Genomic DNA, 15,276 nt, shown 5'->3' on the forward strand with positions numbered 1-15,276 from the left:
TCCACGAAGATTCATCAATAGAAAGGGGTTCCACTCCCTGAATGTTCAACTAGTGTGTGACCATAATATGAACGTTATGCATGTCTGCACAAGAAACCCAGGGAGTGTGCATGACAGCTTCATTGTCAGGAGCTCTGACATCCCAGAGACACTTTGAGGAGCCCAGGCTGCGGGGGTGGCTTGTGGGTGATATGGGTTACCCGCTTCGGACATGGCTGATGACGCCTGTGCAGAGGCCTGTGACTGAGGCAGAGACCCCCAAAATGAAGCCCATGTAGCCACCCACACGATAGTGGAGAGGGGCATTGGGCTCCTCAAAATGCGATTCCGGTGCCTGTGCCGTTCTTGCGGGGCCCTCCAATACAACCCAGTGATCTCTTCCCAAATTGTGGTTGTGTGCTGTGCCAGAAGCTCCGGCGTCACCTGGCCCTGCCAGTCTGGAGGACCACCTGCATCCTACACATGGTGGTCGAGCCCTCTGCGATGGACACTTGCGTCGAGGGCCACCTGTCAATGGCCGCAGCAAGTGCCCTCTGAGACTGGGCCATGCTTTGCAGCCCCTCAGCCATGATCCTCTGTGACTGGGCCACGTTCACAAGAGCTGCTGCTGTAGCCCGCTGTGTCTCAGCGCTGTCCCACTGGGTCTCCTGCAAGCTCTCAAGCCTCTCAGCCATGGGCCGCAGAACCTCAAGAACTGTGTTCAGTCCCACAGCTGTGGCCTGCTGTGATTCGGCCGCGGCCCTCTGGGACTCTGCTGTGGCCTGCTGTGACTTGGCCATTGTTTGGAGCCTGCCACCCGTGGTGAGGATCCCCTGCCCCAGGCTTTCCACTGCAGACACCACCCATGCCGTGTTGGCCTGGGAAGCACGCAAGACAGGCAATAGTTGGTCCGCCTGAAAGCTTTGGGACTCCTCCCAACAGCCTCGCAGTTGGTCCAGTGTGGCCGTCAGCCCCTCCTGCATTCCCTGGCTCTGTTGCTGCATCTCCAGCAGCTGAGGGAGAAGTGATTGCAGAGGCCCAGCATGTAACTTGGGGCCAGCTAAGTCCTTGCCTCTGGCAGGCCCCCGCCTGCCAGAGGCCTCAGACGTTCCCTCCTCCACCCGATGTACATCAGCAGATGTGTCGTGCTCACCAGAGAGTGACCCAGAAGCCTCACCACTAACTGGACCCACCAAAGTGTCAGTATCTGGGATGGTGAGTTGTGAGGTGGGAGCTGGCGCCAAAACGGTGCCACCCTCGGAGGTCCCTTCACGCCTATCCTCCGAAGACTTATCCGAGCTGTCTGGACGGGAGCTGCAGTATGGGCCTGGAGTCCAGAAGGCCCCGGGGCATCCGGATCTGTCCCTGCTACACAGGGCATAAGGTTAAGTGCAAGGGAGGGAGAGGAATCCAGGATGCCAAACACGTGATTCACATTTTTCCACAGAACATAGGACAAAGCACCAAGAACATTACATCACAGGAACAGGCCCTTCAGCACTCCAAGCCTGTAGTGACCAGGCTGCCCCTCTGATTTGTAACCCCCCACCCTTCCAGGGACCATATGCCTCTAGTCCCATCCCATTCACATAGCTGTAAGGATGCCCCTTAAAGGTCACTATCGCATTTGCATCCATGACCTCCCCTGGCAGCGAGTTCCAGGCACCCACTAACAAATAAACATGCCTCGTACATCCCCTTTAAACCTTGGCCCTCGCACCTGAAACTCGTGCCCCCGAGAAGTTGCCTCAAAGTGAGTGGAGGAATGACAGGTGCTCACGTCTTGACGGCAGCCCGACCATGCTGTCGCTGACAGCCCGCATCTCCCCTTCCCTTGAGAGCTCCAGCACCTGCTCCTCAAAGGGGGTGAGGGCCCAGAGATCTGGCTCACCATCCCCTATCTTCACCCTCTCACGGGTGTTATGGTCCGACTTCTCCTGTGGAGACAGAAGGAGCCATGAAAGAAATGGTGACGTGGCCCCTGCAGAGTATCAGGTGGTGGCCCTTGGAAGGTAAGCGCAGTGGGGCTCTTCGGGGGGATAGGAAGGAGGTGCTTGGGGGGCAGGAGCTGGAAACATGCAGGGTGCTGGGGATAGGAGGATCTGGGAGAGATTTGGGGAAAGATGCTAGATGGGGTTCAGCACTCACCCTTGCTGCCCGGGTGAGGTCATTGACCATTTTCCGGCACTGCTTCCCAGTTCGGGGGGGCCAATGCCCTGGCACTGACGGAGGCGGCGACTGCCTCCCAGGCTGCATTTCCATCAGCCCCCCGGTGTCTGCGTCCTGGGGAGAAGAGGGTGTCCCGTCTCGCCTCTGCTGCATCCAGTAGTCTGCCCAGATTGGCCTCAGAAAAACAGGGGGCTGGTCATGCGCACATTGTTCTGTACTGCCTGCCTGTGCTGTCTGTTCATCCTTGAGTTTTTAATGGAACTGCCTCTCGTTAGGGCAGATCAGCTGCCGGCAGTTTGGCAGAACATTCCAGCAAGTTCCATGCAGTTTGCTTGTTTGCACTGAGGGAAAGGCAAGTGAGCACTTGCAGGTGTGCTGATGGGGAGGGAGGGTGGATCAGTGCCTCTATGATTGGGGACAGGGGAGAGAGAGGGAGGTATCACACAGCCCTCGGAGTCCGGAGGAGATGGGAGCCTTGTGCAGGAGGGTCTGGGGTGGGGTGAGAGGGATCACTCTGTCTGATATCTGTAGGGTTGAGAAGGGAGGGTGGACCTCTCTGCCTGAGATCAGTAAGGGGAAGGGGGGTCCGCTGCCACTCTGCCTGAGATCAGTGGGGGGGGAAGGGGGGGCCACTGCCACTCTGTCTGAGATCAGTGAGGGCGAAGAGGGGGGATGGGTCCATGATCGGTCTGGGTGGCGGGGGGATAAGGCAGTTAGTAATGTTGTGGGGGTGGAGTAATGTCTGTGGGGGCCACAGGGAAGCATTATCCAACCCGACAGGGATGTGATAGGGGAGCGTTATTCTGTCTGTTTTTTTCTGCACATGCACAGTTGGAGGTGCCAATCGGAGCTGCAGGACTTCAGGCGCGTTAAGCCCCGCCTGCAGGCTTGTGCAGCGCGATTCGGACTCGCTGATATCTTTTCAGGCAGAGTGCATTTGGGGCGCCTGAGAACGGGTCTAAAAGTCGGATCTGAAACACTCCCAGATTCAGGTCCGCCCAGCACTTAAAATCAAAATGATAAAATAGGGCCCATTGGGATCAGTCGGTCACAGTTGCAACTGCAGACCATCCTGCAGGGGGGTGGCCTTGGTAGAAGAGGATTATGTTTATTATATAAAATTAGAAACCTCTCCAGGAGGTGCCTCAAGATGGAGCCTGAAATGGTCTTGGCCCACAGTTAGTTTTAAAGATAATGAAATTCCACCTATAGTTTTCAGTATTGGGAAGAACCACGGAGGTGTATCAAAGACCCAGCCAACATTTGACCTTGTGGGAATGTATTGCAAAATAAACTGCAATAGATTCAGATGCCCTTCTGACTTGGTGCCACAACATGTAAGTTCAGAAGCATTTGTAAATGCCTGTTACAAAATTCATGCTGATGCTTTATAGAAAATGGAAGCCTGGCTTTGTGAAGTAAAGCTGCTTCCCTCATGATTTGATGTGGAGATGCCAGCGTTGGACTGGGGTAAACACAGTAAGAGTTTTACTTCCCTCCACTCACATTGTCTGTATCTTTAAGACCTTGTTGGCTGTAGAGATTCGCATTCTAATCAGTATTCTGTAACTTGATTTTGTGTCTCTGTATGCCCTGTTTGAGAGCAGATATCCACTCCATCTGACGAAGGAGCAGCGCTCCGAAAGCTAATGGCATTTGCTACCAAATAAACCTGTTGGACTTTAACCTGGTGTTGTTAAAACTCTTACTGTGTTTCCTTCATGATTTCCCAGTCCTTCCATTGATGCAGTACCTGCACTTGGGAAAAGGAGCATATTCAAACACTGATAATGAGCTGGCCTTGCTCCATTTAGTTCCCCTGGGTTTGCACGGAAGAATGCAGGAACACAATACTCTCAGCCCCATTTCCCTTAGGATTGGTCTCTCGTTACAACTGAACTTGAGCTCTAAGATTTATCTCGGATTAGTTTGACATAAAAGGTATTTCTGTGTTTTTAAAACCAATCACAAAGTGATTTTCTGCTTTTGTTATTTTTAATCCTTTTAATTTTTCTTTGGCAATTTCCTCCCCCCTTCCTTGCAAAGGCACTGACTGATTTCTTGATTTGCTTCTACATCATGGTGACCATTACACATTTTGACAAAGAAGACGATTCAGTGGTCTTGCATAATACTGAGTATAAGAACATATGAAATAGGAGCAGAAGTAGGCAATTTGGCCCTGAGGGCCGACTCGCTATTTAATAAGATCATGGCTGATCTGTTTGTGCTTTGAATTCCACATTCCCATTCACCCCCAATAAACTTTGATTCGCTTGCCAAGAATCTGCTTACCTGCGCCTTAGAAGTATTCAGTGACTTTGCCTCCACCACCTTCTGAGGCAGAGAGTTCCAAAGTCACACAACCTTCAGAGACAAAGAATTCTCTTCACGTCTGTCCTAAAGAGGCGACGCTTAATTTTAAAACAGTGCCCCCTAGTTCTGGACTCACTCACAAGAGGAAACATCGGCCGCGATTCTCCCATTGCAACCCGCAACATTTCTGTCAGGTCGCTGTGGGAGATGCGCGTCGCCGGCCTTGAACAGGGAGTTGCGCATGTCCACCGGGCATTGGGCAGTGCCAAGGGGGCGGGGCCTATTGTGGGCAGGGCCTAGGGCGATCAGTGGGGATGGGGGGGGTCCTGCTGCCACTCTGCAGACAGGATTGGTCTGGGATGGAGGGAGGGCAGCGATTGGGGCGGGCTGGGGGGGTGGTCTGCCAGGGGTGGGGGAGGCCTGCCTCCAGGGGGGTCTGACCCGGAGGGTGGGGGGGTCAGCGGGGATGGGGGGGTTGCCGGGGTGAGATGATTTCCACTGCTGCGGGTGGGGGGGGGGAGGGCGGGGGCTGGGCTGTGCATCGGAGCGTGGGCTGTGCATCGGGGCACTCCAGGACGGGGGGGTGGGGGGGGGAGGGTGTCAGGGGCTGGTCTGGGAATTGCTGTGTGGGGCATGATCGGGCCGTGAGTGGGGTTGGAGGGGCAGCACTGTGGGGGTTCCAGGCTGGCCAGCGATCAAGCTGACCAGCGAATGGAGAGACTGACAGTTCGGGGCCACTGCGCATGCACAGAGTTCCAGAACTGTCAAATTCTGGCGCGAGTAGGCTCCGCCCCCCCGGGTTTTTAATGAGATTCACGACTGCGACCTCTGCAGTGCACAGAGTGCGGAGATTCGTGTGTGAAGCTGAACTGACAGAACAGTCGGGATTTAGAACAGTTTTCCTGCCAATTCAGCACTTTTGGGAGAATTGTCCCCATCCTTTCCACACCTACCTCGGGAAGACTGTTCAGGATCTTATATATTTCAATCAAGTCACCTCTCACTCATTTAAACGCTGGTGGAAACAAGTTCAGCCTGTTCAACCTATCCTCACAGAACAGCTCACACATTCCTGGTATCAATGTGGTAAACCTCCTCTGAACTGCCTCTGACGCAATTACATTCTTCCATAAATAAGGAGACCAAAACTGCACACAGCATTTGAGATGTGGTCTCACTAATGCCCTATATAATTGGAGTATAACACCCTTATTTTTATGTTCCACTCCTCTTGTAATAAAGAATAGCATTCTATTAGCCTCCTTCATGACGTGTTGTACCTATATGCTAACTTTGTTACTCATGTATTAGAACACCTAGACCCTGTTTAAGTAATACTGTGAATTTTGATTCCACAAACTCCACATTTTCCCATATTATGTTCCATCTGCCAATATTTTGACAACTCACTCAATCTACTTATATATCCATCTGCAAATTCTATATGTCCACTTCACAACATACTTTCCTACATATCTTTATGTCATCTGCAAATTTAGCTACCATGCCTTCGCTCCCATCATCTCGGCCATTGATATAAATTGCAAAAAGCTGAGGCTCCAACACAAACCCCTACGGGACTCCAACTGTCACTTCCTGCCAATCAGAGAAATATCCATTTATGCCAATTCTCTATATTCTATCCATGCGAATATATTCCCCCGACGCTATGAGCTCTTACTTTAAGCAATAACCTTTGAAGTGGCATCTTGATGGATGCCTTCTGGGATTCCAGGTACAGTACAAGCTCCCTTTTTATCCGCAATACATGTCACCCCTTCAAAGAACTGCAATGAATTGGTGAAACATGCGGGGGCGGGGGGTGGGGGGGCGATTCTCCCAAAAGTGCTGAATTGGCGAGAAAACTGTTCTAAATTCCGACTGTTTTGTCAGTTCAGCTTCACACTCGAATCTCTGCGCTCTGCAGAGGTGCCAGTTGTGAATCTCATTAAAAGCCCGGGGGGGCGGGGCCTATTCGCGCCAGAGTCTGACAGTTCTGGAACTCTGCGCTTGTGCAGTGGTCCTGATCTGTCAGACTCCCCGTTTGCTGGCCAGCCCGGGAACCCCGTAGTGCTGCCCCTCCAGCCCCCACCCCCCATGGCCCGATCGCAGCCCCCACAACAATTCCCGGGTCAGCCCTGACCGCCCACCCCCGGAGCGCCCCGATGCCCAGCCCACCCGCACCCAGCAGTGGCGATCCCCCCACCCCCCTCCCCCAACAGACACCCCCCCTACTGACTCCCCCACCCGTGGTCAGATCCCCCCCCCCCAGCAGACCACCCCCCCCACAGCCCGCCCCAATCGCTGGCCTCCCTCCATCCCATACCGATACTGTCTGCAGAGTGGCAGTGGGACCCCCCGCCCTCACTGATCACCCCTAGGCCCCGCCCACAATAGGCCCCACCCCTTTGACACTGCCCAATGCCCAACGGGCAGTGCCAAGGTGCCCCTTGGGCAGTGCTGGGGCACAGGCTGGTACTGCCAGGGTGCCCATGTCCAGGGGGCACCACCCCCCACTGCCCCCCCTTCATTCCAGCGGGGTCTCCCGCTAGTTCCCCAAGTGTGGGGAGCTAGTCTGAACCCTGCCGGAATGAAGTACTCCTGGCAGGGTGGGAGATTCAATCGGGACATGAAAGTTCCCGATAATGAACTACTAAACATATTTAAAATACATTTTAAAAAGATCTAAATTAGTTATCTGCCTTCCCGCTGGTGTCCTGCGTGATCTGACTGGCGACTGTTCGCCGGTTCTGGAAGATGCGCATACGTTCCCGGCACATGTGCAAATCCCAGTTCAAGGCTGGCGACATGCATCTCCCACCCCGACCTGCCAGAAAAGTTGCAGGTCGCGATGGGAGAATCGCGGCCATGATTTCCCTTCCACAAAACTATGCTGACTCTTCCCCATTACTTTGAGGTTTTCTAAGTGTCCAGCTATAACCTCTTTAATGATTGATTCTAATGCCATCTCCAGAACAGACTTAAAGCCACCTGGCCTATAGTTTCCTGTTTTCTGCCTCCCCCCCTTCTTGAATAGAGAATATTTGCTACTATACAGTTTGATGGAACCTTTCCAGAATCGAGCAAATTTTATAAAATTAACACTAATGCATCTACTGCCTCATTAGCCAGCTCTTCTAAGATACCAGGATGAAGTCCATCAGGACCCAAATACTTGTCAGCCTGCAGCTCCATCAGTTTGCTCAATATCGCTTTTCTAGTGATTATAATTTCACCAAGTTCCTCTCTCCCTTCCAGCTCTTGATTTATAGCTATTCCTGGAATTATTTTTGTATCTTCTATAATGAAGACAGAAGCAAAATATTTGTTCATGTGACCTGCCATTTCTTTACTCTGAGGTCACTAATTAATCCTGTCATATTTCACAATACCAAGTCTAATATAATTTCTTCTCTGCTTGGTTCCAAAATGTGCTGCCCTAAGAAACTGAACCGAAAGCATTCTATGAGCTCCTCATCAAGGCTACTACTGCCAATCTGATTTTTCCAGTTGATATGTAGATTAAAATAATCCATGATTATTGCTGTCCCGTTATCATGAGTACCCAATATTTCTTTTTGTCTATTTTGTCCTGCACTGTGATTAGGGACCTGTAGACCACTCCCGCTAGTGCCTTATTTCCCTTACTATTCCTCACCTCCACCCAAGCTACATCCTGCATCCTGCTCTCCTGAAGCAAGATCATCTCTCATTGCACCAATGTTATCCTTGATTAACCGTGCTATCCTTCACCTTTACCTAACTTCCTATTCTTCTTGAGTATCTTATGCCTCTCAATATTCAGGACCTAATCCTAATCATCCTGCTGTCATGTCTGTATGATGGCTATCAGATCATATTTATTTAATTCAATGTGCACTATCAATTTGCTTACTTGTTATGAATGCTGCGTGCATTCAGATACAGAGCTTCTAAGTTTTGTCTTTTTGTTATCTTTGTAACATCTAGCCTTGACTGTTGGTGTACTATTCTTAGTTTTTTTCTCTCTCTGTCCCTCCCTGTCATTCTCTGACCCTCAATTCCCTTACTACAATTTTACTCTTCCGCTTTGATTTGCTACTTCGACCGAAGTTGACCCCCCAGCCCCCCCTTGTTTAGTTCAAAGCCCTCTCTATAACATTTGGAAATGTGAGGTTACTCACTTTGGAAAGAAAAATTGAAAAATACTCAACATTTTCCAGATGCTGAGAAATCATTAAATACTGGATTCAGAGGGATGTGAGTATTCCTGTACAATACAGAAAAGCTGCTCTAGCAACCAGTTAGGAAATCAAATGATGTGTTGGAGTTTACTGCTGGGGTGCAACAGCAAGGAAATATGCTGCACTTGTACAGGGCTTTGGTGTGACCATACCTGGAGCACTCTACTGTTTTGCTATTCGAAGGTAAGGAAGCTTAAAGAGGGAGGCTAACTTAAACAGCACTAATTTCTCCTCTCGCTATCTATCCGTAAACAGGAAGGTTTTTTGATTTGCTTCCCCCTTTGTATTTCCCAACCCCTCAATTTTTGGCGTGATCCAATTTTCTAGTAATAACCCCACAGTAAACTTGAGATAGAATTAAATCAAAGGGTTAGTTTATTTGTGCACACTCAACATGTGGGAGGAGGGGTGCATTGTTGACTCTTTGCATTCAAGGAGGAATAGAGAAAAGAAAGATTCACCTTGCAGAGATCACACAGAAAAGAAACATTGGGTGAATTTTTTCATTTTTCTCCTATATGTTGTTTCAGCTGCCTTGCCAGGTTTTTCTGCCATCATTTTAAACATTTATGGAAAAAATGGAAGAGGTAGGTTCCACAACGCCATGATGATGGGGTGGCCTCATTCAGTAAACTCGGCTCCTGGCAAATTGGGGTGCCAGTTTTAAAGTGCGACCCAATCTGGAAAAAAAAGTAGAAACACCTCATTGACCCCCCCCCCCGCCCCGGCCAAGGACTCAGCCACAGTGCCCTCCTACAAGTCTCTCCAACGCAAGCCTCTCCAGCACTGATGGGGCCACTGCCAGAGTACTGCCGGGCATAACCCTCTCTCCCCTGGGGGGTGTACTTAGCTGTGCACCCCACCGGCAGCTTCTATTCACCATGGGATGATACAGCGGGGAGGCCCGCTAAGCAGATGCTAATGTCTGCTGATAGGATTGTTGACCTTTCGTGGTGGGAACCCTATTATGCCATTGGCGAGAGTGGGGACAATCTCAAAGGGAAATCTCACTGGCGTATAAGCCATTTTGGGACTCAGGTTGGATTTACCACCCCCTCCGGTCTTCCCACCTGCCAAAAACAGGGGTGGAAAATCCTCCCCACATTGTTGCATGTGGGTTCCAGAGTCCAGAATTAAAGTCCAATAAAACATTCCTTCACTGAAGTCAGTGAGCTTAAAACTGATGCTGAATAATTCACTTTTCAATAGTATTAACTTCACACGATGAGAGATGAATGCAGAGATGAGTCAGTCTTGTAGATGATGGTACAAAATTGTTAGCAGAAGCAGTGTAGATGGGGCCAGGTATCCAACACGGTGAGTGCTGCCTGACTGAGAGGAGTGCTTTTGGAGTTGGGTGAAAACAGGGAGTGGTAAGTTATAAGGAGGCAGGGAGTCATTAAACCTGCTTTCAGGGTGAGCTAAATTAGTTCTTATTTGGGAAGTTAAAAGCTGCACTTTAGTGCATTCCTGCAACAGGAATCAGTAGAGTCAGCTCTCAACTGAACTTGGCTGGTTGTTTGTACAACTAGTTAAAATCAGTTCCAGGGCTTTGTAAGTTGTGCCTATAAAAACAGAAGCCTCAGAGTGCTGCCCTGACTGTGAGGAGTGCTTTTGGAGTTGGATGAACACAGGGAGTTGGGTGAAACAGGCAGCAGAGGCTACAGATAGCAATCAGGGGCTTTTCCTCCACAACCTGGAATTTATGGAGCAATTACTACCATCTAGGCTGAAATCAGCTCACCATGCGGAGAGTTTTCATTGTGTTTCCTGTCAGAATGTGGGTGATGCTTGCAAATCATACTCCTTGCATATTCTTAGTCACTCTGAATGTGTTGGTGGTGACTGCTGTGGTGAGATAGCAGTTGTTTTTACAATTGAATGGCTTGTTGGGTCACTTCAGGAGGTATTAAGAGTCATGTACATGGTATGAAACTAGAGTTACAGGTGAGCTAATCTAGGTAAGATTCTTATGCTCCCAGTGGGATTTTACAGCAATTCAGTAGTTTCTAATAGGTATTTTTCTGATGCATACTCCACAGATTGCCAGGTTTACTGAAAACAGTTCCACAAACTGGCACGGTGGAATATGAACCCACAACATCTGGGTTGCTAGTTCACTACGATAATCATTGCACTGTTCCACCAGCACTGAAACCAGAATCATCCAAATCCAAAATAAAAACAGAAAATGCTGGGGAAACTCAGCAGGTCTGGCAGCATTTGTGCAGAGAGAAAAAGAGAGTTTACATTTCGAGTCCATATGACTTCTTCAGAGTTTTTCTTCTAAATCTTTGCAGCTCAGCTGCTATTCATTGGATAAATTTGCTGAGGCATCAAGGGACGTTTCCTTGCTTTTCTGCATTGTTCACCATTTCCTAGCCAGCGGTCAAATGAGCTACTCCCCAGGCCGAGGCGAAGCTTTCTGTAACTAGCCACAAGGAAGTATTCAAGAGCAGCCCTGTACCACTTTCCCGTGAATGTTCCCTCTCTGTACAGAACACTTTCAACAGCCTAGCTCAATCTGTAGGATTTTCACAAGAGGACATTGTACAACCCATGTCGCATTCATTTACTGTGCCACCTTGCAACGGCTTCAACTCAACAAAGCCGGAGCGAAGTCAGGACAAAGCTAATCCAGCTAAACCACTCATAACTATGAACAGGAGTGTGCTACATGAGAACTGTGACCTTTGAGATATCCGAATAAGCACATTCTGATCCAGTGGACCAGAAGGTGCAGGAGTCCCTGAGGTGAAAAATCAAAGATCCCTTAGAAAAAAGACCGTTCTCCATCAAACTTTTGAATGGACCTACCTTGCATTAAGTTGATCTTTCTCTGCACCCTAGCTACGACTGTAACACTACATTCTGCACTCTCTCGTTTCCTTCTCTACGAACGGTATGCTTTGTCTGCATAGCGCACAAGAAACAATACTTTTCACTGTATGCTAATATGTGTGACAATAATAAATCAAATCAAAAGTAGTGAACAGATGAGTACATTGTTTTGGCTGATGAACTACAGTTCAGAACTAGGCATATGGAATAGATGAGGCCTGAAACAAGTGTGAATGGATATTTTGAGATGAAGTTACACAGATCAGCATTTGCATATACAAATAAAATCAAGACAAAATAATGAGAAGCAAGAGGGTCAGCTGCGTGTTTGAATACAATTCAAATCGAGCATCCGTGTAAAGTAATACAAAGCCAGGCAATATTTTTGATGTGAAACAAAGAAGTTTTAAGGTTAAAGAATAAAAGGAAACAACTTGACTTTTGGGCAAGGGAAATACAAATAAAACACTTTCAACAAATAGTCAGGAATCCTCTTAAAATGAACACCTCACGCCATCCTAAAAGGTAAACTGACAGAGTGCACACTTCAATCTGAAACAATGCCTATTTTGATAGTGCCAATGGAGGGAATGGGACATTTTCAGTGATTCTCTTCCTGCACCTAGTCCTGCACTAAGGCAGGCTTTTATCTGCTTCTATAGCTAGTTATTCCTGGAATAGGTTGCGAGTCTGTCGCCAGATAAGCCTGTCAGAGAATGCTGGGCAAGCTTCCCAGTGAACACAGTTGAGACAATAAGGTTGTATCAGTTAGTAATGTTTCGAATTCTTCCACCCGATTAAAACTTGAGTCTTTTGCTACATTTTTGACACAGCAGCATCTCTGTGCTGAAGTCCATATCACACATGGCTGACCAGGAGTCTCTCCTGCTCTTACCACCAGCCACTGGTGTGTTTGGATTTATACGTTGACACATTCAACCTGTTTGGCCGCGTTATGGACACACCTTCCTTGGCCATCGAGTTCTTCGGTGGGAGTTGAACCTGGAGCTTCTGGCTCAGAGTCAGGGAACGCTACCCACTGTGCAAAGAGACATCCTGGGAAATTTGCCTCCTCGTTATAAACAGGCTGGATTTTTTGCTCGGGATAGAAGTTATTACTGGTAATATGTGCAGGCAGATGTCTGCACTGTTCTGAGACATATTTCTATTTTTGTGGGTATTAATGTGTTTAAAAGAAATCGAACAATGACTGGAGGTGCAGTTGGATAGAAAAAGAGGTGCAAAGCAAGTGGAATCACTGTCGCTGTGCTATTACCACTTGTTTTGCCAATTCACCCATGTCCAAGCTCACGTTTCAGTTAAGAACACAGACAAAGATGCCTCATGCAAACAAGTTAAAAGTTTGACCTCCGAGATCAGCGGCGGTAATCCCAGTCTTCAGTAGCTCATCACAATCTTTTGTTTAATGGGCAAGATTTTAACTCATTTAGAATTGACCTAACATCAGTTAAAGAGTGGATTGTAACTCTTTCACCTTACTAGTCGACAGCAGTGGTGAAGAGGATACAAGAACATTTTCTTCATGGCTTTTTATATTTTCTAGCTCAAGCAGTGGAAAAGATGCATTTATATAATTACTGGGAAAAATAAATAAATGGAATTTCTAACATGCAGACACAACACAAAGGAAGGTTGGAATGGGAATAAGTAAATTGATTAGATAAGCACAATGGCAAACCATCAAGGAAAATAAAAGATAAATGTTTGACAGCATTTAAAATACAAGGGGTGGATTTTTCCGATGCCATACATCCCGCTGCTACTGTCAGCGCAATGGAGAATTTGGCGCTCAATGTTCACAGCAACAGGACTGGCGGATCCCAGCCGCAGACAAGGTCGGAGAATCTTAGCCAAGATCTGAAGAAAAACATCCAGGATAGCCGTGCGAGATGCCCTGAATCTCCATGACTCATTCTTAAAACGTTGGCCCATTTATGAGCTGCACATAATATCTAATTATAGAGAAAAGTGATGATTTTTATAACCTGCAAAAATATTGATCCTTGCTTGCACATTATCAAATAATAAAATGTCTAAAGTACATAATGCTGATGGATTATCTGCAATCAGCCGTGCCTCATTGGTAGCACTCTCATTTCTGAATCAGTATGGATTCAGGAGCTGAACATATTCTCCAGGATGACAGTCCAGTTCAATACACAGGGACTGCTGCACTTGCAGAGGTACTAATATCCTTTCTGCCCTCTCGTATGGACATTGAAGATCTCACATCACTATTCACAGAAGACTGATACAGTTCCGTTGGTGTCCTCGTCAATATTCTCCCTTAACCAATGTCACTAAAATAGTTTATTTGGCCATCCACCTCATTGTTGTTTGCGGGACCTTGCTGTTTTCAAAATAGCTACCACACTTCCCTAATTTGCAACACTTCAAAAATAATAGATTTCCGATGGAAAGCTTTGAGATGTCTTGAGGTCACAAAAATTATGTTCTTCCAATTCCCTCTACCTCCTTTGCCAAAGCAAGTTAGTACTTTCCCAAAACTGCATCAGTTGCAATTTAAAATTTAGTATCGTTACAACCACTGCAAACATTGGTCTGTATCCGAAATTTTGATTGGTAAGTGCCACCCTAGGTCCCACCATATTTTGTAGATTCCAGAGTCGGCAATAGCTTATCAGATTAAAGAGGATTTTTAGGACTATAGAAAATGACAAGGATTCTGGCATTTTTTGTTCAATCATAATTCTGGAAAATGTCATCGCATTGAAATGGTTTTTAAGCTTATTTTTATAATATACATAGAAAATTTTGCATGCACACAGCAGAGAGAAGTCAATAATTGTTTATTCCAACATACCCCAGGTATTATCTCCGCTTGTGGGTCACTCAGAAGTCGATATGTTTTGCCAATAATCAGCTTTTTGTGGCATGGAGTAGGTTTATCAATTTTTACAGATTTCTGTTTTGAATGTTTTTCAGCCTTTGTGATGTCCTAAGAGTGAACAAGCACAGTCATAAGGAAAGCTGCTTCTTCTTTTCATTAACATTCCTTTTGCACCAACAATCAACTGAACAATCTATTCTAACACGAACAAAATGATTGTAGCTTAATGCAAGGTGCAACTGTGACAAGAAATTAAGTCATCATCGTAATCTTAATGAGCACAGATAGAATAGTTCATACCTTAATAACAGAGTCATTGTTTGCTGCCATGTATACATGAAACAATAAGGACTGGCGGTTGTGAATGACTTTGTAAATCAGCACAACGCCGTGATGTTGAATGTCATCTGAACTGGTCTGAAAGATCGGCCCAACTGGTGACAAGGAACTCACGTTCCACTGAACATGTGTTGTTGAATGGTCAGTGGTTGGTTCTATTTCAGGTTTTTTGTTCTTTATGTGTAAAATTCCAAATTGTAAATCAGGTGACTGATCTGTAGGACGGAATACAAATTTGTGAAGGTAAAACATTTGTTTATTTTGCGAATACAGTGCTGACATTGGCTCTAATAAAGCAACTCCATGTGACAATTAGATATAACACCAAGTTAAGATCCTTCCAAGCTTCAGAGCTTTTCGTGATCTTACAAACAGGTCACCAGTTTGTTCTCCTTATCAAAGACTATTACGTGGAACATAAAGAATTGAAATGATCTTCCAAATGGAGTGAGGAAAGAAAAATAAAATAAAATAGTTTTAAAATTCTGCGTCAATATAAATCCAACTGACAACAACAAAGAAAATTAGTGAGGACAA

The 15,276-nt window shown here is 47.0% G+C and overlaps 1 protein-coding gene across 1 annotated transcript in view; it reads right to left on the reverse strand.

The window, feature by feature from the left end:
- Window positions 1-15,276, reverse strand: part of LOC144483974 (uncharacterized) — a 94,235-nt gene that overhangs the window by 22,840 nt on the left and 56,119 nt on the right. The window contains exons 12-13 of the mRNA XM_078202553.1: window positions 14,701-14,954; window positions 14,374-14,508 (exon numbers count right to left, since the gene is read on the reverse strand). Coding sequence (XP_078058679.1) covers window positions 14,374-14,508; window positions 14,701-14,954 — 389 coding nt within the window. The remainder of the gene's footprint in view (window positions 1-14,373; window positions 14,509-14,700; window positions 14,955-15,276) is intronic.

Source organism: Mustelus asterias, chromosome 3, assembly GCF_964213995.1.
Source record: "Mustelus asterias chromosome 3, sMusAst1.hap1.1, whole genome shotgun sequence".
Taxonomy (NCBI): domain Eukaryota; kingdom Metazoa; phylum Chordata; class Chondrichthyes; order Carcharhiniformes; family Triakidae; genus Mustelus; species Mustelus asterias.